We start from the raw sequence: 24,021 nt of genomic DNA, 5'->3' as shown, positions 1-24,021 counted from the left end.
CTTTGCTGCAAATCATTGACGAGCTCATTGCACAAGGAGTGGTTGTGGAAACCGACTCCAATGTATGTAATTCCCCGATAATTCCGATTCTTAAACGAACTGATCCAAAAGCACCGCCAGTATATCGATTAGTTATTGATCTGCGCGAATTAAATAAATGCATTGTACCACAATACCCCGTGGTCCCAGATATCTCTTCATTACTAACAGCCATAGATTCAGAAGCAACGGTCTTTACTGTAATTGACCTCAAGAACGCCTTCTTTAGCGTCCCAATCGATCCGGAAAGCCAATATTTGTTCGGATTCAGTTTAAATGGACGAAGTTTTAAATTCACACGCGCACCTCAAGGATTCACAGAAAGCCCCAGCATCTATAGCCAAGCACTGAAAAGAGAACTTGACAGTATCCCCATGCCAGCTAACACTGCCCTGCTTCAATATGTCGATGATCTGCTGATCACCGCCCGAAGCGAACCTGAATGTAAAAAAGCATCACTGACGGTTTTACATTTCTTAGCTGACAAGGGGCACAAAGTGTCCCCTTCGAAGCTGCAATTCTGTGTCCAGCAAGTTGTGTACCTTGGGCACTTGCTGTCCAAGGGGGGAAGACAGCTTACACCCGACCGTATCCAGTTAATTGTTAACATGCCGCCACCCAAGACACAAAAGGAGGTACGGGCATTCATAGGCCTCACTTCGTACTGTAGGCAGTGGATCCCTCAATATGCATTTCTAGCAAAACCACTCATTCAGTTGACAACACAGGAGGCAGCGACATCGACTGTCCTCCCTTGGACTCAGGAACATACACAAGCTTTTGAAAGCTTAAAGAAAGCTTTATGCCAAGCACCTGTTTTAGCAACACCATGTTACAGCAAACGTTTTACACTCTTTGTCACAGAACGTGAAGGTACTGCTTTGTCAGTACTCACACAGGAACAAGCAGGATCACACAAGCCATGTGCTTATTTTTCTAGTACATTAGATCCCGTAGCTCAGGCTCTTCCTGCGTGCCTGAAATCAGTCGCAGCAACAGCTTTAGCAATCAGACAAAGCGATGCCATAGTGTTAGGACATCAATTGACAGTACAAGTATCACACGCAGTAGAGGTTCTCTTGAACCGGACCCAAACACAACACTTGACTATAGCAAGACTGACGGGTTATGAATTGACATTGTTCCAGCCACACATAGAAATCAGACGTTGTAGTACATTAAATCCTGCCACACTTTTGCCATTAAGTGGAACAGACCCATTGGCACATGATTGTATTGAAGTCATTACTATTACGACGAAACCCAGACAAGACTTGACAGATATTCCATTATCAGATCCAGACCTGACATTGTATGTAGATGGTTCATGCATGAGAACAAATACAGGAGAGTTAGTGGCCGCTTATGCAGTCACAACAGACACTGAAGTTATTGAAACAAATTGTATCGATACCTTGTCAGCTCAAGCAGCAGAGCTCATCGCTCTGACACAAGCCTGTATTAAAGCCAAAAATAAGAAAGTCAACATATACACAGATTCACGTTATGCATTCGGAGTCGTCCATGACTTCGGCGTGCTTTGGCGAGAGAGAGGTTATTTAACTTCTCACGGTGCCCACATCCAGCACGGTCCCCTTATTCAAGTTCTGTTAGATGCAATACATCTGCCTACTGCAATATCGATTATGAAGTGTAAAGCCCATACAAAAGTGACTGACATTATTTCTCAGGGTAACGACCTAGCTGACAGAACAGCTAAACAGACTGCTCAGAATCAGACTCATCCAACTGACACGACAAAGACAATAGTTCCGACACCAACACACTGCATGACAGTTAAGGATCCCGCCCTTGATGTAATTGACATACAGACACATGCCACACCAGAAGAAATAAAGAGATGGACTGAATTAGGAGGGATCCAAATGGATCAAGGATGGATGACAAAGGGAAAATCTATATGGTTTCTCCCCGACTCAATGGTTCAAGTCATCATTAACACAATACATAGTCCAGCGCACCTAGGAGAGAAAGCTATGCTAGACAGTATTCAACACATTTGGTTCAATAAACACTTGCGAGCAGCAGCTAAACAGAAAGTACGTACCTGCATGATTTGTTGTCAGTTCAATCCAGGAAAAGGCGTACCTGTAGAACAGGGTAGATTTCAACCCCCCGATCACCCTTTTGAAGTCCTCCAGATGGATTATATCCAGATGGAACGATGTCGAGGATTCAAATATGTCCTCGTAGTTGTATGCGCTCTTTCCCGGTGGACAGAGGCGTATCCCGTCTCAGATTACACTGCCCCGACTACTGCCAAACAGTTAGTTCGAGAATTCTTCCCACGGTATGGTTTGCCCCGTGTCGTGTACTCAGATAATGGCCAGCCATTCTCATCCGAGCTAATGAAATATGTTTCACTTCTGTTAGGCTACCAATGGAAATTCCACTGTGTCCGACATCCCGAGGCAGCAGGTCTCGTGGAGCGACATAATCAAACTCTGAAAATTAGACTGTCCAAAGTATGTAGAGAAAAAGGTGTCGACTGGATAGTAGCTTTACCAGTTGCGCTCTTTTACATGAGAATGGTAGCACACTCTCGAACAGGGCTATCCCCGTATGAGGTGATCTTCGGTAGACCACCAAATATGTGGGGGACGCCTATACCTCGTAAAATCACTGATGTTGATTGTAATATGTTGACAGATTACCTGGCTTCCTTGATGTCTGCACTACAATCTTGTCGTTCACAGGTAGCTGCAGCTTTTCCCGATAACACTGAGGTGAAGCCCCATGACGTGGTTCCGGGGGACCTTGTACTTGTAAGGAACTTCGACAGAAGGAACCCGCTGGAGCCTCGCTGGCAGTCGCCTAAGCTCGTCTTATTGACCACAAGGACAGCTGTGAAGATTGAGGGACGTAAAGGGTGGTTGCACTCGAGCCATATCAAAAAATTTCATGGACTACCATCCGACTTGAACTTTCAGCCCTGCATTCCCTCACAGACTGACTCAAAACTCCCCCTGGTTGATGAGCCAGAAAAGGAGAATTATAAACTGAAACTAAGGTCTAGCAAGTCAGACAATTTGATTGTTTAAGTCCTCTCCAAGGTGAATCGGTTGAATTTGTCTCTGACATGTATCCTCTAGACCGAAATAGAGAGAGAAATAGACAGAAACAGCTCAAGAAACATGCGTACTGTAAATCACTTCGTAGTCACTGCATAGTGACATTATTAATTATGTTTTTTCTAAGTCCTCTGATTATTAGTGTCAGTATATTTTTACACATGTATTACCCTATTTCCAAGCGTGCTTTCAATGCTACTGCCGAACATTCTTTTAGCGAATTACCTCCGCATGAGTTGTCCTATAGATTTGCGCTGCGCAACAACACATTCATTAGTATGTTACATCATTCTCATCAGACCAGCAATGCTACAAATTGTTGGATATGTGGCCGACTCCCTCCCTATCAGAAATACAGGGGAGTTCTGCCCCTCTTTCCGTATCCATTCACACACAATGGCTCCTGTGGAGCATGGTTTAGTTGGATTAATTCCCTAGATTCAAATTCAGTAGTTTATCAAGACAACTGGGTATGGGGAAACCTGAACCTAGTTTTACTTAAAGTCTGCTACCCTAACAAGGAGGGACTTCCCAAAAGAACAGGGACTGATCTAGAAAATTAAGTATATGGATTAGGTAACTTTACACTTAACCTCATGATCCTGAATGTTGAATCCGAAGCTACACCAATCTTGCCCGCTATGTCAGTATTTCCAGTTAGAGGCGAATTATGTGTAAGAAAGAATGGTTCAATACACATGGGCCATAGTAAATGTACCACTGTAATAGAATTCAGTGATAAAGGCAAGTCTACATTTAGAGCTTCCCGTCACTCCTACTTCATCTGTGGTCACACCGCATATATACGCCTACCCCTAGATTGGGATGGTACCTGTTACATTGCATTCCTTCTGCCACCTGTTTTCCTAGCCCCGCCTGATTATCATAGGAATACCCATTTAGTACACAATAGACAGCAGAGAGATCTCCCGATTGTCGACTACACTGAAACAGCATGGGAGAAATACACAGATTTCAATAAAGGTTTCTTTCCCTACATAGGTACAGTCACTAATAGTAAGCTGATACGTAGATTAACTAGAACCCTTGAAGCAGTAGTGAATGAAACTACTTCCGCCTTAGGCAACTTAACAGAGGAGCAGTCTGCGATGCGGATTGTTGTTCTTCAAAATCGTCTTGTCCTTGACGTCATTCTGGCCGATAGGGGCGGAGCTTGTAGGGTCATCGGATCAAGTTGCTGTGTTTTCATACCAGAAAACGCGCCGTCAGTATATAAAGCCATAACTCGCCTTCATAAGATCGTAAACCAGATACACCAGAATCCAGGCACCTGGACTTGGTCCGGTTGGTTCTGGAGCATGTTGTCAGCCTGGGGATGGAGGATCCTATCCTTCCTAGGTATTGGCTTTCTCATTCTATTCAGTTGCTGCTTGTGTCTACAATGTGGGCCAGCGATTTGTGGTCTGTGTGCTACATCGTGTATCCCGCCTTCAAATTTTCATTCAAGATCCCGGAAGAAGAAAGAAGAACAAATGATGCTATATGAACAGATTGATGGATTGATGAAGATGGATATTTCATGAGGGTCCGTAGGGGACAAGGAGGGAATGAGGAAATATGAATTTTTATGGTCAATTGTGTCCCCTATCTTAGACCCCAATGGCTCCATGTACATGCTACAAGTACATGTATGTTCCCTCTAGTTCCAGTTATGAAGACGCAAATGCATGTGCGTCCAACGTCAACATGTCCTCTTTCAGATCCGCCATGAATGGGTCGAATATTCCATTCCTAAGTATGATTGGCCACCGACTTTATATGGTTCACTTTTCATGTTTTACAGTTCAGGCGAGTAGGCCCTGAATTCTGCCATCAAGCCTTTTCCTGCTTCTGCCTCTGAAATGCTCCAGCCTGGACCTGCATCCGTATCCATGAACTTTGTCCTACTCCCTGCGCGACTAACGGTGCCTGACGCGGCCTGTTGCCTGCCAAAAACTGTATTCAGCCTTCAAGTTATCTGCTCCGCTCCTCATCCAATGCATTCCTGTCTAGTAGTTTAGGTAAACATCCTTCCAGCTACCGAGCAAAGGGCCCGGCCTCGCTGTCTTTATGCAAGTAATTCATAGCCCCTGTTACCATGGAAGATTCCTGCCCCCTCGCATCTCATGTAGACACATAGACGCTTGTACATGCTCTAACAGTCAGTATAGAATAGATTCCGTCCGAGAGACCTTTCCTTTTGGATAAAACAGTTCCTTAAACAAAGATATTAGATACGATTTGGGATTAGGTTGACCTGACCCCCAGACTTCTGTCTCCACATGTAGAGCTAAATGTCAATTCCCCTTCACCCTCTAGTTGCACGTCAATCACACGTCATGCGGCTGCGCGCGCATCTCTGCCAAATATTTCTGCTGACACTGCAGGATTCTCTTATGGATCCACCCACTTGTGACATCATTTTAAATGACGTTTCTAGTATACGCCTATTATTACGCCTATTTTCATTACGTATGTGTATTCTTATCTGTATTATCAGCTGTTACGCCTCCTGCATCTGTCTTAATGCAATGCTTTTCATATATAGATCGTTACTTGTCAATAATGTATTGCCTATCCCTTCCTGAACCTTCGTGGTGATGGAATATGATTGCCTGGTTCGAACCATAATTCCTTTGTAAGGAATAAAGTCCTTTTCAGAACCTCTAATACCACGGATTCTGCCTCTTATTTTGACTGAGTTATTCTTACTAGACTTTACCGCATAAAAAATAGTACAGGTAATTTAAATATTTACCACATAAATTGGCGCCCGAATAGGGACACTTTCTCATCTCACGCGCCGGAGGTGCGTTGCAGGCCCGGTCTCCTGCCACAGCTGGACGGACAAAAACGCGTACCCACAGGATTTCCTGTATCTCCCTCCGGCCAAGCGGGGGTGACTGAGGCTGCGATCAACACCCAGACGAGGCGGTGAGAAGTGCGAAGTATCCCGACCAGAGCCTAGCTGAGAGAGCAAGATCCGAGGTATACAGAGGCCCACCAGGTTCCGAAGTTCCGAGTCGAGTCGAGTCGAGTTCAGTCCGGTCCAGTTCAGTTCAGTTCCGAGGCCTTCCGTTCCGTGCTACCCGGTGAGTACCGTTGCTGGGGAGGCATTTAGACGTGCACATTAATTTGTGCCGGTCATGACGGGTTTGGGTACACAGATCCGGTCTGCACTGTTTTAGCAGTGTATCTGTACTGTTTAGCAGTATATCTAGTATGTTTTGTATATAATTCAGTATTATCTAGTATTAGTATTATGTCAGTGACTAGTTTTCTTCTAATTATCATTGTTCGTTAAATGTTAAATGTTAAATGTTTTAATAGGTTTTAAAAATTGTGGTATGAATGAGTGTTCCTTATTGTGTTTATTGTATTAATTGTGCTCAAGTCCAGTTCAAGTAAGAATCAAGTAGCAAGGTTTAAAGATGCCGTTCTTTTCAAAATTAAGACAAATCAAAACTAGAAAAGGAGTACTCGAAGAAGCTGTTCCCATTCCACCTAGGGACACTCCAGGGTATTTTATGTATCATAAACATGGCCTAGATGCCGTATTATATCTTGACTTATGGGTGGACTACACCAAGGATCTAGCAGAAAGTCAGAGGTGGCCCGCAGCTGGGACATGGGATGCAGATTGCATCATGAGAGTAGAAGAAGAATTATGGAAAAAGAAAGCCAGACAGTCACAGAAAGATGCCATTGAGTTATGGCGCAAAGAATCGCATAGGCGCACAGAGAAAGCGCTACCTTACATCCCACAAATCCTTTCGTGCCTAGCACCTCAGAAGGTGCGACAGGAGGTGCGACAGCAATTTTTGCCACGCCACCGTCACAAAGTAAATCGTCTCTTAGAGATTTAGCAAACCAACGTACACCCCAAATAGCAACGTCCGACATGTTTAAGGAACATCTTGTGGATTGTAGATATGATCCAGTACCCGGTAAAAATGACAGAATGCTGCTATCATCACTACGTATACGACGAGCTTCACTATATTTAACGACACTACCAGGAATGGTTAATCATCTAGACAATATATATCGCTTTGTCCAAACAGGGCAAGGCCCTGAAAGTATTGACGAAGCCATGGATTATCAGAAAGTGGATATACAGAGATTACTGTTACGCTTCTTCATAAACTGCTTGATCAGAGACAGAGATAGGCCTGGGGTAGATCAGGATGAAATGCAAGTACTTACCAGATGGGGTCAGAATATATCAGAGGGAAAACATGATAAACAGACGTGTATAGCAGCTATGTGCCGAAAGATCCGCAAAGAAGTAGAACGAATACATAAAGCCAGAATGGAGGCAGACAAAACTGAATCAGAGGGAGAGGAGGAGGAAGAATTAGAAATGCCCACAGGACAATTAGAAACGATAGCTTATGTAGGTAGGGGAAGACCTTGTAGTAATACCAGATACTTTAATGATCCAATACGTCCGATACGTCCAGAATGCAACAGACATTTTCAAGCCCCTATGCTAAATACGAAGTCCCCTGAACACTTATTCCAGGCTGTTGATAAATTACTTTGAGACCGAAGGGGGTATCATATGCTCGATTCTATGGATGAACAAGAATTAGCCAGGTCAGCAGTACAATGGGCTGACAGTTCTGAAAAATACAGTGATGATGCGCTAGCACACACGTTTTTGAATCTTACCCCAGACGAACAGCGTTTAGCTGGTATATACATGATACAACACCTCCTTATATTATATAGAAGCCAACACTCCGATCCTGGTCCCCTACCTGATATACTGATAGAATTACTCACGAACAAATGGAGAGGTTCAGGTACTGATTTAATTAAAGAAATTCTAGAATATCGACACCAGTACATTGTCTTCGTATGCCCAGAACATGTTTCAGTTCCCCCCAAGGAAAGAAAAACGTATCACATAGACAGACAGAATCCCTTACGCGAAGTGCACCCAGTCAGAGGTGATGACAATATTTTTAAACGCGTGTTTGTGTACACGCCCATAACTAAAATTGAATTATTAGAAATGAAGAAAGTAGTACCTAGCCATGACAAAGACCCAGCAGGTTTCCACCGTGAGATAAAAGACATGTTACTCATGGGAGAGTATACATATCCTGACATTATGAAAATATTAAAAGTCTTATTACCTGCCGGTATTTACGAGAAACTCAAAGAAAAGGAATGGGAGGTGGGAGACCAAAAGATAGATTGGACAGCATTAGAAAACGAAGAAAAGGCCCGAGCTGCAGGTTCAGGGCTTGGGGAAAAGACTACAGCATTACCAGGATTATTAGTGCAGGTACTACCACGTTTATTGACTACGAAAAAGGAAGACTGGGGTGCAATTTCAGCCTGTAAACAAAAACAAGATGAAGACACTAGTGATTTCTATTCCCGATTTGAAAAATGTTTTGGTATTAATAGTGGCATAAAGGCAAGTAGTGAGTCGTATCCACATCTGTTTGTGACAAAATTAGTTGAAAATTCCTTGCCCCAAGTTAAGAGTAGAGTACTGAAATTCGAGAGTACTTGGCAAGGTAACACACCGTATCAGATGTTACAAATGTTACAATATCATCACAATAGAATTAGGGAAGAACAAGAACATGAACAAAGACGTATGAAAGACACGAAAATGAAAATGCTTGTTGCCCAGTCAGTTCCAGCTGACGGTCATAAAAAGGGTACGACGCAGTCCAATGATTCAGCGGGTCCTGTTAGAGGGACATGCAACTATTGTAAACAGCCAGGTCATTATATACACGATTGCGCAGTTCTGAAACATAATATCTCTACGGGTATAACGAAGGAGAGACCACGTCCGCCTAGACAGGATCAGATCCAACAACAAGTACCTCAGAATATACAGCCTATGCCAGCTGTACAACAGATCGCACCACAACCACAACAACAACCACAACAACAGCCACAGCCTATTGCTGCAACACAAAACACGACACAACAGATGTACCAGTATGCACAAAATGACTACCCAGAGTATCAGCGCTACACATGAAATAGCCTAGAGAGGGAAGTTGGCCTACCCCTTATTGAGGTTCCCGTAGATCAAGAGGGTCCTTACGTACAGAGTCAAGTATTAGGGAAAGACAGAAAGTTTCTACTCGATACAGGGGCAAGCAGAACCACTATCAGTCACAGCGAAGTCCCAGGGGCACCCCTCTCAGGCTCACAGAATATTTCCCTTGGTTTTTCAGGAAAGCCCACTATTAACGAAGTATCGCAACCACTTGCATTCACAGTTGGTCCATTGACACGGACTACAGATCTATTGCTTACGAAATCATGTCCAGAAAACTTGTTAGGTATAAAAACATTGAAAGCTCTAGGAGCTATAATATGTTGTTCTCCGGAAGGAGTACGATTATTTTTGCGTGACTTTAAAGGTCACTACGTGTCTAGAGACATGGATCACCGGTTACAGAATCTACCTGCACATTTATGGGCACAAGGCCCCACTGATGTAGGTTGTATGCACATTACACCATATCGAGTCACACTCAAAACAGGAGTAGTACTACCACGAATGCGACAATACAAATTACCACCAGATGCTGTAGTGGCTTTGCTGCAAATCATTGACGAGCTCATTGCACAAGGAGTGGTTGTGGAAACCGACTCCAATGTATGTAATTCCCCGATAATTCCGATTCTTAAACGAACTGATCCAAAAGCACCGCCAGTATATCGATTAGTTATTGATCTGCGCGAATTAAATAAATGCATTGTACCACAATACCCCGTGGTCCCAGATATCTCTTCATTACTAACAGCCATAGATTCAGAAGCAACGGTCTTTACTGTAATTGACCTCAAGAACGCCTTCTTTAGCGTCCCAATCGATCCGGAAAGCCAATATTTGTTCGGATTCAGTTAAAATGGACGAAGTTTTAAATTCACACGCGCACCTCAAGGATTCACAGAAAGCCCCAGCATCTATAGCCAAGCACTGAAAAGAGAACTTGACAGTATCCCCATGCCAGCTAACACTGCCCTGCTTCAATATGTCGATGATCTGCTGATCACCGCCCGAAGCGAACCTGAATGTAAAAAAGCATCACTGACGGTTTTACATTTCTTAGCTGACAAGGGGCACAAAGTGTCCCCTTCGAAGCTGCAATTCTGTGTCCAGCAAGTTGTGTACCTTGGGCACTTGCTGTCCAAGGGGGGAAGACAGCTTACACCCGACCGTATCCAGTTAATTGTTAACATGCCGCCACCCAAGACACAAAAGGAGGTACGGGCATTCATAGGCCTCACTTCGTACTGTAGGCAGTGGATCCCTCAATATGCATTTCTAGCAAAACCACTCATTCAGTTGACAACACAGGAGGCAGCGACATCGACTGTCCTCCCTTGGACTCAGGAACATACACAAGCTTTTGAAAGCTTAAAGAAAGCTTTATGCCAAGCACCTGTTTTAGCAACACCATGTTACAGCAAACGTTTTACACTCTTTGTCACAGAACGTGAAGGTACTGCTTTGTCAGTACTCACACAGGAACAAGCAGGATCACACAAGCCATGTGCTTATTTTTCTAGTACATTAGATCCCGTAGCTCAGGCTCTTCCTGCGTGCCTGAAATCAGTCGCAGCAACAGCTTTAGCAATCAGACAAAGCGATGCCATAGTGTTAGGACATCAATTGACAGTACAAGTACCACACGCAGTAGAGGTTCTCTTGAACCGGACCCAAACACAACACTTGACTATAGCAAGACTGACGGGTTATGAATTGACATTGTTCCAGCCACACATAGAAATCAGACGTTGTAGTACATTAAATCCTGCCACACTTTTGCCATTAAGTGGAACAGACCCATTGGCACATGATTGTATTGAAGTCATTACTATTACGACGAAACCCAGACAAGACTTGACAGATATTCCATTATCAGATCCAGACCTGACATTGTATGTAGATGGTTCATGCATGAGAACAAATACAGGAGAGTTAGTGGCCGCTTATGCAGTCACAACAGACACTGAAGTTATTGAAACAAATTGTATCGATACCTTGTCAGCTCAAGCAGCAGAGCTCATCGCTCTGACACAAGCCTGTATTCAAGCCAAAAATAAGAAAGTCAACATATACACAGATTCACGTTATGCATTCGGAGTCGTCCATGACTTCGGCGTGCTTTGGCGAGAGAGAGGTTATTTAACTTCTCACGGTGCCCACATCCAGCACGGTCCCCTTATTCAAGTTCTGTTAGATGCAATACATCTGCCTACTGCAATATCGATTATGAAGTGTAAAGCCCATACAAAAGTGACTGACATTATTTCTCAGGGTAACGACCTAGCTGACAGAACAGCTAAACAGACTGCTCAGAATCAGACTCATCCAACTGACACGACAAAGACAATAGTTCCGACACCAACACACTGCATGACAGTTAAGGATCCCGCCCTTGATGTAATTGACATACAGACACATGCCACACCAGAAGAAATAAAGAGATGGACTGAATTAGGAGGGATCCAAATGGATCAAGGATGGATGACAAAGGGAAAATCTATATGGTTTCTCCCCGACTCAATGGTTCAAGTCATCATTAACACAATACATAGTCCAGCGCACCTAGGAGAGAAAGCTATGCTAGACAGTATTCAACACATTTGGTTCAATAAACACTTGCGAGCAGCAGCTAAACAGAAAGTACGTACCTGCATGATTTGTTGTCAGTTCAATCCAGGAAAAGGCGTACCTGTAGAACAGGGTAGATTTCAACCCCCCGATCACCCTTTTGAAGTCCTCCAGATGGATTATATCCAGATGGAACGATGTCGAGGATTCAAATATGTCCTCGTAGTTGTATGCGCTCTTTCCCGGTGGACAGAGGCGTATCCCGTCTCAGATTACACTGCCCCGACTACTGCCAAACAGTTAGTTCGAGAATTCTTCCCACGGTATGGTTTGCCCCGTGTCGTGTACTCAGATAATGGCCAGCCATTCTCATCCGAGCTAATGAAATATGTTTCACTTCTGTTAGGCTACCAATGGAAATTCCACTGTGTCCGACATCCCGAGGCAGCAGGTCTCGTGGAGCGACATAATCAAACTCTGAAAATTAGACTGTCCAAAGTATGTAGAGAAAAAGGTGTCGACTGGATAGTAGCTTTACCAGTTGCGCTCTTTTACATGAGAATGGTAGCACACTCTCGAACAGGGCTATCCCCGTATGAGGTGATCTTCGGTAGACCACCAAATATGTGGGGGACGCCTATACCTCGTAAAATCACTGATGTTGATTGTAATATGTTGACAGATTACCTGGCTTCCTTGATGTCTGCACTACAATCTTGTCGTTCACAGGTAGCTGCAGCTTTTCCCGATAACACTGAGGTGAAGCCCCATGACGTGGTTCCGGGGGACCTTGTACTTGTAAGGAACTTCGACAGAAGGAACCCGCTGGAGCCTCGCTGGCAGTCGCCTAAGCTCGTCTTATTGACCACAAGGACAGCTGTGAAGATTGAGGGACGTAAAGGGTGGTTGCACTCGAGCCATATCAAAAAATTTCATGGACTACCATCCGACTTGAACTTTCAGCCCTGCATTCCCTCACAGACTGACTCAAAACTCCCCCTGGTTGATGAGCCAGAAAAGGAGAATTATAAACTGAAACTAAGGTCTAGCAAGTCAGACAATTTGATTGTTTAAGTCCTCTCCAAGGTGAATCGGTTGAATTTGTCTCTGACATGTATCCTCTAGACCGAAATAGAGAGAGAAATAGACAGAAACAGCTCAAGAAACATGCGTACTGTAAATCACTTCGTAGTCACTGCATAGTGACATTATTAATTATGTTTTTTCTAAGTCCTCTGATTATTAGTGTCAGTATATTTTTACACATGTATTACCCTATTTCCAAGCGTGCTTTCAATGCTACTGCCGAACATTCTTTTAGCGAATTACCTCCGCATGAGTTGTCCTATAGATTTGCGCTGCGCAACAACACATTCATTAGTATGTTACATCATTCTCATCAGACCAGCAATGCTACAAATTGTTGGATATGTGGCCGACTCCCTCCCTATCAGAAATACAGGGGAGTTCTGCCCCTCTTTCTGTATCCATTCACACACAATGGCTCCTGTGGAGCATGGTTTAGTTGGATTAATTCCCTAGATTCAAATTCAGTAGTTTATCAAGACAACTGGGTATGGGGAAACCTGAACCTAGTTTTACTTAAAGTCTGCTACCCTAACAAGGAGGGACTTCCCAAAAGAACAGGGACTGATCTAGAAAATGAAGTATATGGATTAGGTAACTTTACACTTAACCTCATGATCCTGAATGTTGAATCCGAAGCTACACCAATCTTGCCCGCTATGTCAGTATTTCCAGTTAGAGGCGAATTATGTGTAAGAAAGAATGGTTCAATACACATGGGCCATAGTAAATGTACCACTGTAATAGAATTCAGTGATAAAGGCAAGTCTACATTTAGAGCTTCCCGTCACTCCTACTTCATCTGTGGTCACACCGCATATATACGCCTACCCCTAGATTGGGATGGTACCTGTTACATTGCATTCCTTCTGCCACCTGTTTTCCTAGCCCCGCCTGATTATCATAGGAATACCCATTTAGTACACAATAGACAGCAGAGAGATCTCCCGATTGTCGACTACACTGAAACAGCATGGGAGAAATACACAGATTTCAATAAAGGTTTCTTTCCCTACATAGGTACAGTCACTAATAGTAAGCTGATACGTAGATTAACTAGAACCCTTGAAGCAGTAGTGAATGAAACTACTTCCGCCTTAGGCAACTTAACAGAGGAGCAGTCTGCGATGCGGATTGTTGTTCTTCAAAATCGTCTTGTCCTTGACGTCATTCTGGCCGATAGGGGCGGAGCTTGTAGGGTCATCGGATCAAGTTGCTGTGTTTTCATACCAGAAAACGCGCCGTCAGTATATAAAGCCATAACTCGCCTTCATAAGATCGTAAACCAGATACACCAGAATCCAGGCACCTGGACTTGGTCCGGTTGGTTCTGGAGCATGTTGTCAGCCTGGGGATGGAGGATCCTATCCTTCCTAGGTATTGGCTTTCTCATTCTATTCAGTTGCTGCTTGTGTCTACAATGTGGGCCAGCGATTTGTGGTCTGTGTGCCACATCGTGTATCCCGCCTTCAAATTTTCATTCAAGATCCCGGAAGAAGAAAGAAGAACAAATGATGCTATATGAACAGATTGATGGATTGATGAAGATGGATATTTCATGAGGGTCCGTAGGGGACAAGGAGGGAATGAGGAAATATGATTTTTTATGGTCAATTGTGTCCCCTATCTTAGACCCCAACGGCTCCATGTACATGCTACAAGTACATGTATGTTCCCTCTAGTTCCAGTTATGAAGACGCAAATGCATGTGCGTCCAACGTCAACATGTCCTCTTTCAGATCCGCCATGAATGGGTCGAATATTCCATTCCTAAGTATGATTGGCCACCGACTTTATATGGTTCACTTTTCATGTTTTACAGTTCAGGCGAGTAGGCCCTGAATTCTGCCATCAAGCCTTTTCCTGCTTCTGCCTCTGAAATGCTCCAGCCTGGACCTGCATCCGTATCCATGAACTTTGTCCTACTCCCTGCGCGACTAACGGTGCCTGACGCGGCCTGTTGCCTGCCAAAAACTGTATTCAGCCTTCAAGTTATCTGCTCCGCTCCTCATCCAATGCATTCCTGTCTAGTAGTTTAGGTAAACATCCTTCCAGCTACCGAGCAAAGGGCCCGGCCTCGCTGTCTTTATGCAAGTAATTCATAGCCCCTGTTACCATGGAAGATTCCTGCCCCCTCGCATCTCATGTAGACACATAGACGCTTGTACATGCTCTAACAGTCAGTATAGAATAGATTCCGTCCGAGAGACCTTTCCTTTTGGATAAAACAGTTCCTTAAACAAAGATATTAGATACGATTTGGGATTAGGTTGACCTGACCCCCAGACTTCTGTCTCCACATGTAGAGCTAAATGTCAATTCCCCTTCACCCTCTAGTTGCACGTCAATCACACGTCATGCGGCTGCGCGCGCATCTCTGCCAAATATTTCTGCTGACACTGCAGGATTCTCTTATGGATCCACCCACTTGTGACATCATTTTAAATGACGTTTCTAGTATACGCCTATTATTACGCCTATTTTCATTACGTATGTGTATTCTTATCTGTATTATCAGCTGTTACGCCTCCTGCATCTGTCTTAATGCAATGCTTTTCATATATAGATCGTTACTTGTCAATAATGTATTGCCTATCCCTTCCTGAACCTTCGTGGTGATGGAATATGATTGCCTGGTTCGAACCATAATTCCTTTGTAAGGAATAAAGTCCTTTTCAGAACCTCTAATACCACGGATTCTGCCTCTTATTTTGACTGAGTTATTCTTACTAGACTTTACCGCATAAAAAATAGTACAGGTAATTTAAATATTTACCACAAGGGAACCAAGAAAATAGCCAAAAACATAGCTACAGTTTGTTTATTGGGAAAAATGGAAAAATATGCTGTGCATTCAAGTGAATTTCTTTTCTACAAATTGCATTAACAAAAGGTTTGCTGTGCTAGGATTGCCATCCTCTCAGTTTTCAAGAACAAGCAAAAATGTATGAATAAATTGCATTTTTCTAAAAGGTAAATGTTTCCTAATTTTTGTGGTTTAAACCTACTTGCAGTTTGTGGTGGAAACAGGTGTGAAACCCTGGGTGATCAAAGAAAGCTATACACTTTTGAAAAACTAGACAATTGTTGGCATTCAGCAAGGTGACATTTGTGTAGATCCCTCAAAGTTTTCCCCCAAAAAATAATTGTTGAAATAAAAAATAATGAAAACAAGCAGGAAAACATACCCATTGTTCACAATATGTTCATCTGTAATTTCTTTGTCACAATGGAAGATTTACAAAAGCAATATACTGTTATGTCTGTCAAATCCTTCTGGTCCCGAAGACATATCAGCCCATAATTATCATTGTTTCACGCAGTGCAATGCAACAAGCCACCTTGCTACTCTGCATGAAAGGGAAAGGGCAAGAATGCGCTGTATTTAACATCATACAGCACGCTCTTGTCATTTACTAGTGCTAGGGCACTTTTGCCTGCCTAGTGCCAATGCAGGCACCCTTGCGTCATGGTGCAAGGGTGCCTGCGTTGTAGGAAGGATTGTTTTTGTGCACGAAGAGACACTTTCCTGCCCAAACACAACCCTGAGAGGCATTTTCATCTTTATATGTGTGCTGCAGAATGTAGCACAGGTAGAAAGAAGAAAAATACGAGGAGAAATACAAATATTTCTTCTCGATACGTCTCACCTGGGGAGGTGTAGCTTTTTCACACATCCCCAGGTCTACCACTAATGGTAAATCTTGGAATGTGCCAAAAGCCATGGATGGATGCATGGAACACCCATGCTCCACCCATGGAACGCCTCCCAAGGCTGAGTAACGCAAGGCAGCAATATGCGCTGCCTTGCCTTACTCTAGATTTATCAAGCTATGCAGATAAATTTCACTTCGCCATTGTGCCCCTTGTGTTGCACACGGATTACATAAAACCCTGATAAATCTGGCCCATAGGGATAATTGATATTCCAAAAACACACCAAACCTAGAGCTAGCAACTAAGCTTTAGCATGAAAGGCCTTGCTGAGTGGCTGAAACTCATCATGGTAGTGGACAAGCTGTAAATAAAAGGATTGAGTGAAAACTGTTGAGCAACTGCACCAGTTTTTTGGGAGAAAACGGTAAGACTATCTATATATGAACTTCCATATATATTGTCAATGAACAGAGATGTGAAGTTAAGAATTGAATAGTAAATCTAAAATTCTTACATATACTTTCCATAACAGTATATTTTGTCACTAGATACTGTTGAATATTATATATATATCCTCCAAGAGCACTCTCCGAACCTCCACACTGACGAACAGAGAGTAACGGACCCTGATAGTTATGGCAGGTAAGATGTTTTATTGTCCTCTCACTCCGTGACGCGTTTCGAGCACCTTGTGCCCTTGTTTATTTATACCTCTTCTATGTAGTGAGATGCAAAGTTAGGAATTGTGAATATATACCTTTTGTGTACTTTCCAATAATATAGAATTTGTTTTTCTTGTTCCAATATTTTGACGGTACAATATTTAAAAACACTTCATAACCAAGGTGACAGATTATGCATGAGCCTGAGTACACACAAACACATCAAGCTTGTCTCAGGTCTCCTGGGCATTGGATGGATTCTTGAAAAGGAACTCAGCAATTGACAATCAAATTCTAAATAGTTTTTGCTGGAGCATAGGAAATAGAACTGCCCTGTGATGGAGGAAAAGGATTTCTAGGCCTTGGATCCTTTCTAGGAAACCTCACCATCAGGTGAAAATAGCTGTTTTTAGAGACCTCCAATGTCTTATGAGCTGCGAGACAAGGGTCAACACAACTACTTGTCTTCTGAAATGCCCATATGGCTTCCCTAGTGACCATCCTCAGAAGACACAAACTCAACTTCCAAGGTATGCCTAGGACACACAGATGCACATCGGTATATAGGAGAATTTCTGTGATTATAAATCTCTTGTGGAGTGCTTCTCACAAACACTCAACATCAGGTAGGCCTTACCTGGATTTGCCTATATGACCAAAAAACAAAGATCAGTTTCTCTACATTGGTAACTTCACATTTCTTCTATTTGATAGGCCTGTGTGTCTGGTGGCCCAGCATCTGACACCTCTCAGTAGCCAGACAGAAAGGGCCTGAGTACGATCTCGCTATAAAAGCCCTCCATATGACTCGGATCCGGAGGAGTATCCTAGAGAATTGTGCTTTGCGAGTCTGAGAGACCGAGTACGATGCACCCATATGGTGACGGACTCTGTTTGCTCGGACTCCCATTGAACTCTGTGGGAGCCTGTATACTGAGCACAGACACAATCTCCCATAGCAAAAAGTGGTGGGTGGGGAAAAGCATACACCTTGTAGCGGGCACCCCATGGTGCCCGCCACACTCTGCATGCATGTAATGGGGGGACCCATGGGTGCCCCCACAAGACAGATTTGGAGGGCCCCAGGTGAAGAGGGCCCGCTGCGGCCCCCCGAAGTCTGATTCCCACTGCCGTTACGTCTCGCTGAGACTGAATCGATATGGCTGTCTGAATCGTGCATTGTACTCACTTGTTCGGAAGCCGGCTTTATTGAGCCGCACAATTCGGCTGCGAACGAGTCCGACTGACAGGTTCGGGTTCGGAAACGATTCGGTTGACGCAGACGAGATCTTAGCATCGTACTTGGTCATTCGGATCGTGGAACAATTCGGTCAGAAACATAGGCTCTGAATCGGAACTCATCTGGAGGCCTTTTTAGCCAGATCGTACTCAGGCCCTTAGTTGTCATTCATCTTGCAGGTCACCAACCTTATCTACTAAGGGGGAGATTTACAATTTTTTTCACGTAGTGCACTACAGCAGCCAAAAATGCTGTGCTGCATGTAAAGGAGAGAGGAGTGCACCCAATTTACTAAAACAAGGCACTCTCCTCCCCCCCCCCTTGCGCCGGCACTGAAATCAGCTGCCGTGCGCCGCGGGGACAACTGGAAGCCTTTTCCCACTTTGTATGTGCTACACAGTGCAGCACACATGCAAAGTCGCAAAAGGAAGGAGAAATGAAAGCATTTCTCCTTCCTTGCGCCTACTTTGAAAGGGCGCAGTTTTGTCACGCTAAACCCTGTTTACTTTGTTTAGAAAATTGGGTTTGGCGTGAGGAACCTTGGGTGGTTGCATGGGAACGCCCATGCTCCACCCATGGTACGCAGCCATTATTTCCAGCGCTTAGCAAGTTTAGCACTGGAAAGTAATTCGGGAAGAAAAGATTTTGCGCCGATTTTCATCACTTTTGTGTCACAAAAACAGCGTAAAATCTTAGTAAATGGCTAAATGGCCCCTTAACTTTTTTTTAACTCTGCATCCTTTTTCTGATCCTTGGATTATGGTTGCAGCACTAACAGATGCATTTCAAGGCTGGTTGCTAAGATTGAATTTGTATGTACCTCTAAGTCAAAATGATGCATATTTTCTAAAGCCCAAAACATGATGTGCCTTCCTTCTTCCTTTGCCTAAAGGGAGCTACTCATATTTCATCAGTGCTGATGTCTCTCAACTTGCCACTTCTCTAGGAGTAAATTTAGAAACCCTGAGACTCCTGCACAAGGCGTTCCGCGGGTGTGTTCCACAATAATCTGCGAAGCTGGTACTTCCATGTAACCTGGGACGACTCTGAGGTTAACCCTCATGATCAACTCTTGATTGACTCTTAATGAAACAATATTTGGGGGAAATCATTGCATTTACAAAGGTCTCCCATCTGAAAAATCTATTACTCTGCTCCTTTGTCTCAAGATGGATTAAAAAAACAGCCTAAATTACCAGAAGACTTTCACTCCGATGTAGCATAAGGTCAATACTTTACATCATCAATCTTGATTTCATTATTCTATTTACAGCTCACCACTGTAACTTTTCCACCCCTCCAACAGTTCAAAGTAGTTTGAAGCAGCTACGAGGCATTGTACATACTTTATATAAAGTAGTAAGTATGGTCACACCATTCACATTTTAGATTTAATCATTGGATCATGCAATAATTTTAGCATGCCGATGATCAGAAAGCAAGCTAAAAGTATTAATATGAAGGGATTCCAGGTTGTTGATGGATATGAGTTACATGGTAACACTGGATTAGATACACACCCAGAGAGATCATTAATAGAAATTATACATTAAATAAACCTATGATTTATTTAGTCACGGAGTGTGGATGGAATAAGTAATCCACATTTTAAAACAAACTGAGGGTATCTAAGCATGCAAGATCTTTTCAAATACAGAATTGAAAGCAAATTTGTTCCAAAAGATACATACCTCTGGGATTTTGCTGAGAGTCATTACTTGGATGTCATAGAGGGTCTTCTGCACGGAAGGCGAGTATTCTCCACTGTCAGAGGGCCCTGCAAATTTCTCTTTGATGATTTCAAAGACAGTTTTCCTTGCAAATAAAACAGAATTTGATTAGGACTAATTTACTCTGAAAATTATTTTAAAAAGGTCTTTTTTCCTAGTCTAAATATTCATTACTTTGACACCGACTATATACTTAAGAAAATATATTATCTTAAAATGCTATTTTAAAACACTCCTAAAGATGTGTTGTGTACTTAATGGCTAATACTTAATTTGACGTCATTGATCATTTCTGTCCTGAAAATTGTAAACCATTTACATAGAATCATTGGAGTTAAAAATGTAAGTTATCCCTGAATACTACCTTATTTTGTTCGCGGGCGAACAACTTAACTACACACGTTCTGTTTTTCAAACAATTTTGTGCATATAGTTTCAAGTAGTTGTGTAAAATACTGACGTTGTACATTTATCCCGGGCCTGCAACACCAAAGGGCAGTTAGGTAATCCCTATAATAAGTATGCCCTTCTGCGAGAAAATTCAGAAATCACATACCAATGTGGGCTCCCTGAAAGGCTAAGAGTCTCCTTTTCAGGTTTTGACTTAAGTGAGGAGTGAGTTCCAACAGTCAAGGCGTACTCCTGGAGTTTGATATGGAGTCTAGTTTAGGTAGAGTAGATTATCCAAGCAGTATTGTTATTTTTATTTTGAAAAAATAATAAGAATGTTATTGTAATAAGTAAACATGCAAAGCAAATTTGAGGAATTCTACGGCATCAAGTTACTTTGGGATGTCTCACAATTAATGCGGCGGTACCACCTTTTATTTTAAGGGGGGTGCCCATGGACAAATTAGGGTTAAAATCATACAATGTTAGCCTATGATTTAACCAAGCATGCTGTCTACTTTCTCTAGACACAATGTTGCATATGTGTCTTACTGCCTTTGGTCTCCCAGCGGAGAATTCATAGCCTCTGCTGTTTTCGGGGTCCACCAGATCTACAGAGGCGGGAGAACCACTTGCAACAGCAGACAACCATTCATCCTGTCAAATGCTTTTTCGTGATATAGTAAGTCATTTGTGTGTCTCAAAGATTCTTAACTTTCTGTAAATGTATGCAAGAGGGTGAGCATACTTTATCTAAAGGGACCACCCAAGAACAAATATTCCTTTCTTCCTGCTTGCTGCAACCCATTTCATACTTTTGGCTTAGACCACAACTGTGGTCTTTGTCACTGAATTTGTTATTTAGGTAGTTATATTATTCACACTATTATGCCTTTATTATCTCTCTTAATACTTATGGGGCTGGTAGCTTCATTAATTGGAGTTACAAGCCACATTTTGATCACAAGAGTCATCGGGGAAGGGGAAATTACTGAAGGTTAATGGAGAATAACCCAGGGAATAAGGACTGGCAATACTAATTCCACCACTAATTCCCCATCTTTAAGAGGGACCTCAGGGTACTACATCTATTACCCAGTAACTCCACGCCCTGAACTGCCAATGCCCCCAGTGTTGGTAAATCGAGGGTGGTGTTTCTGAAAAGTACTCCGGGGCACTAGCAAAGCGACCCTTAGTTACTTCTCTCAAATTCACTCCATATGTGCATGTGTGTATGTTTTGGTATCTCTAAAGCATAAACATAGCTGGCTAGCAACGGGCCACTGTAGGGGGGCAAGTCTTGGGGTAATACAAAGGGGTAGTGGACAGAGGGAGGTGGTAGAGCTAGTGAAAAATGAGAAGTCAGCCTATCAGAGGTAGTGTTCCTTGAAAAGGTGAGTTATCTGTTTCTTCCTTAATTGTAGGAGAGTTGGTGTTCTGATATTGGAGGGGATGTTGTTCCAGATTGGGGGGGCATAGGCTAAGAAGGCATATTTGGTTTATTCTCCTTGCTACAGTGTTTAAGCTCTAATTTGGCAATATCAGACTCCTCCTCTGCTTTTGACCTCCAAATATTGTTAGTTTGCTAGCGAGGTAGACTTGGGTCTTGGTGTAGTGTTTCTTGTATGTCATGCAGCTGATTTTTAGGATAATGTGAGCTTGCTGATGGAGGTAGTGTAGCTCCTTTATGGTGATGTGTTTAGATTCTTTCAGCCCTTTGATGAGTGGCACAGATCCAGCGTGGCCTCCATCTAGAGTACTTAAATGAAATCAAGGATAATCATAAGCAGGTGGTCACATATTTTGCTAAATTCAGTGGAGTGACCTCTCTGTAATCATATCTGTTTTTATAGTAGATGGGATTCTGCAATCCTTGATTAAAAACCTGTCTCTAATTCCTTTATAAAAGGTGACTTGTGATGCACCGAGGTGTCTATTATAAAGAACTGATGTAACCGCTCAACTGTAATAACCTATTACAGTTGGGTTCTGCTGTCACAGTGCTTGCTACTAGAGCAAGCAGCAAAGGAGAAAGGCAGGTCAGGTCAGGTCAGGTCACAGAGCGTAATTAAAGCAACTGTTTAAAGAATGAAAATAAAACGTAGCTTTTTCTAGCTATACAGTGACAAGCACAAAGGAGATATGTATGTCAACATGTTTATTTTTTGCACTACTTAGGTAATTATAGAAAAGTTTAAATCTTTCTGCATGTTTCTAAACATTCTGAGCTTGACTTTTGGTGGTAGTGAGGGTCAAGCAGTTTAAGGCTTCTCAGGAGGGAGATAGACACTAGAGATTGAACACAGGCTCACAACTCAAAATTTCAGCAGCAGCAATAAATGATTTTCCAGTCAAAAACTAGCTTTCATGAAAAAAGGAGTATTTATTTACCAACACAAAGTAAAATATGGCACTTTCAAACAATACAGACAGTGCCCTGAGGTCATGGCTCTAGTATTTTAACAGCCTGGTTCCTAAGTCCCACTCCTCTTTCGCTGGTGGTATTCCCTATTAACTATAGGCAACATTGACGTTAGCCCCACTAGTAGTCTGAGACTCAGGAGTCCCACTCCCACTCTTATTAAAGTCAAAAGTGTTTTAGCACTGAAGCGCTATCGCTATATGGCTGGCAAGTTTCCCTGGATCATCTGGCCTGTAAATCATTCTTATCCACGCCAACAGTACCTGCACGACCAGAGTCTCCAAGTGGGCCCACATTGTGACTGCTGAAGCTGCAGCAGCTGTCTACGGTAACCTCTTCACACAAGGCCCTGGAGGGGCAGTGCTTAGGTGTTCTTGAGTTCCTCACAGCGGTCCTGTGGAGGCAGTGGCTGGGGTGCCCTTGATGCTCTTCCGATGCTGGCATACTCCTGGTGCTGGTTCTCCGCTAGGGCTTGAATTCTCAGAGGTCTTCCTCTCGGCGATGGTCTCAACCAGACCACATTCCTTTCCTTTTCATGGTGTTCCCCTGGCATACATGATCACTGTTCTCACTCTGTACACAGGCTATGGCCATATCAGCAAAGGAAAAATCTTCATGATGGCCCTACCAACTTTACTGTGCTCAAGGGCTACAGGCCGATCAGCATGGATGTAATATTCACAGCAGCACCACCTGGCAAATTGAGTTGCTGACTTCACTCTGCATACTGGCTATGGCATGATCGGCACAGTTGTAATATTCCCTGTGGCTCCGCCTGGCATACAGGGTCGCTGAATTCACTTCTGCATTTAGGCAATGACCCAATCAGTGGGGCAATGGTCATGCGTCATTTCACAGCATCCATCCTCTGGGCTACCTGAGTCGCCGACTTTAACCTGCACCCGGGCAATGACCTGTTCAGTGCAGCAGCTGTCTTCTCACACCTCACCTCCGGTATCCAATTGCCTGGATCTCCCACAGTGCTGTTGTCTTCCTCCTAGGGCACAATGGTCTTGGCAAGTAGGCAGGCACTTGTGCTTTAGGCTCCAAGGGCAGGTGATCTCATATTCCCTGGATGATGTTCCCTCACCCAGCCTG

The 24,021-nt window shown here is 43.2% G+C and overlaps 1 protein-coding gene across 2 annotated transcripts in view; it reads right to left on the bottom strand.

The window, feature by feature from the left end:
• Positions 1-24,021, bottom strand: part of LOC146834533 (uricase-like) — a 210,604-nt gene that overhangs the window by 30,120 nt on the left and 156,463 nt on the right. For both annotated transcript variants that reach the window (XM_085601928.1, XM_085601927.1), the window contains exon 6: positions 20,073-20,196. In XM_085601928.1, coding sequence (XP_085458054.1) covers positions 20,073-20,196 — 124 coding nt within the window. The remainder of the gene's footprint in view (positions 1-20,072; positions 20,197-24,021) is intronic.

This window comes from Triturus cristatus, chromosome 4_2 (genome assembly GCF_964204655.1).
Source record: "Triturus cristatus chromosome 4_2, aTriCri1.1, whole genome shotgun sequence".
Classification (NCBI taxonomy): domain Eukaryota; kingdom Metazoa; phylum Chordata; class Amphibia; order Caudata; family Salamandridae; genus Triturus; species Triturus cristatus.
The sequence above is the reverse complement of the archived record's forward strand: the minus strand, read 5'-3'. Positions and strand labels throughout refer to the sequence as shown.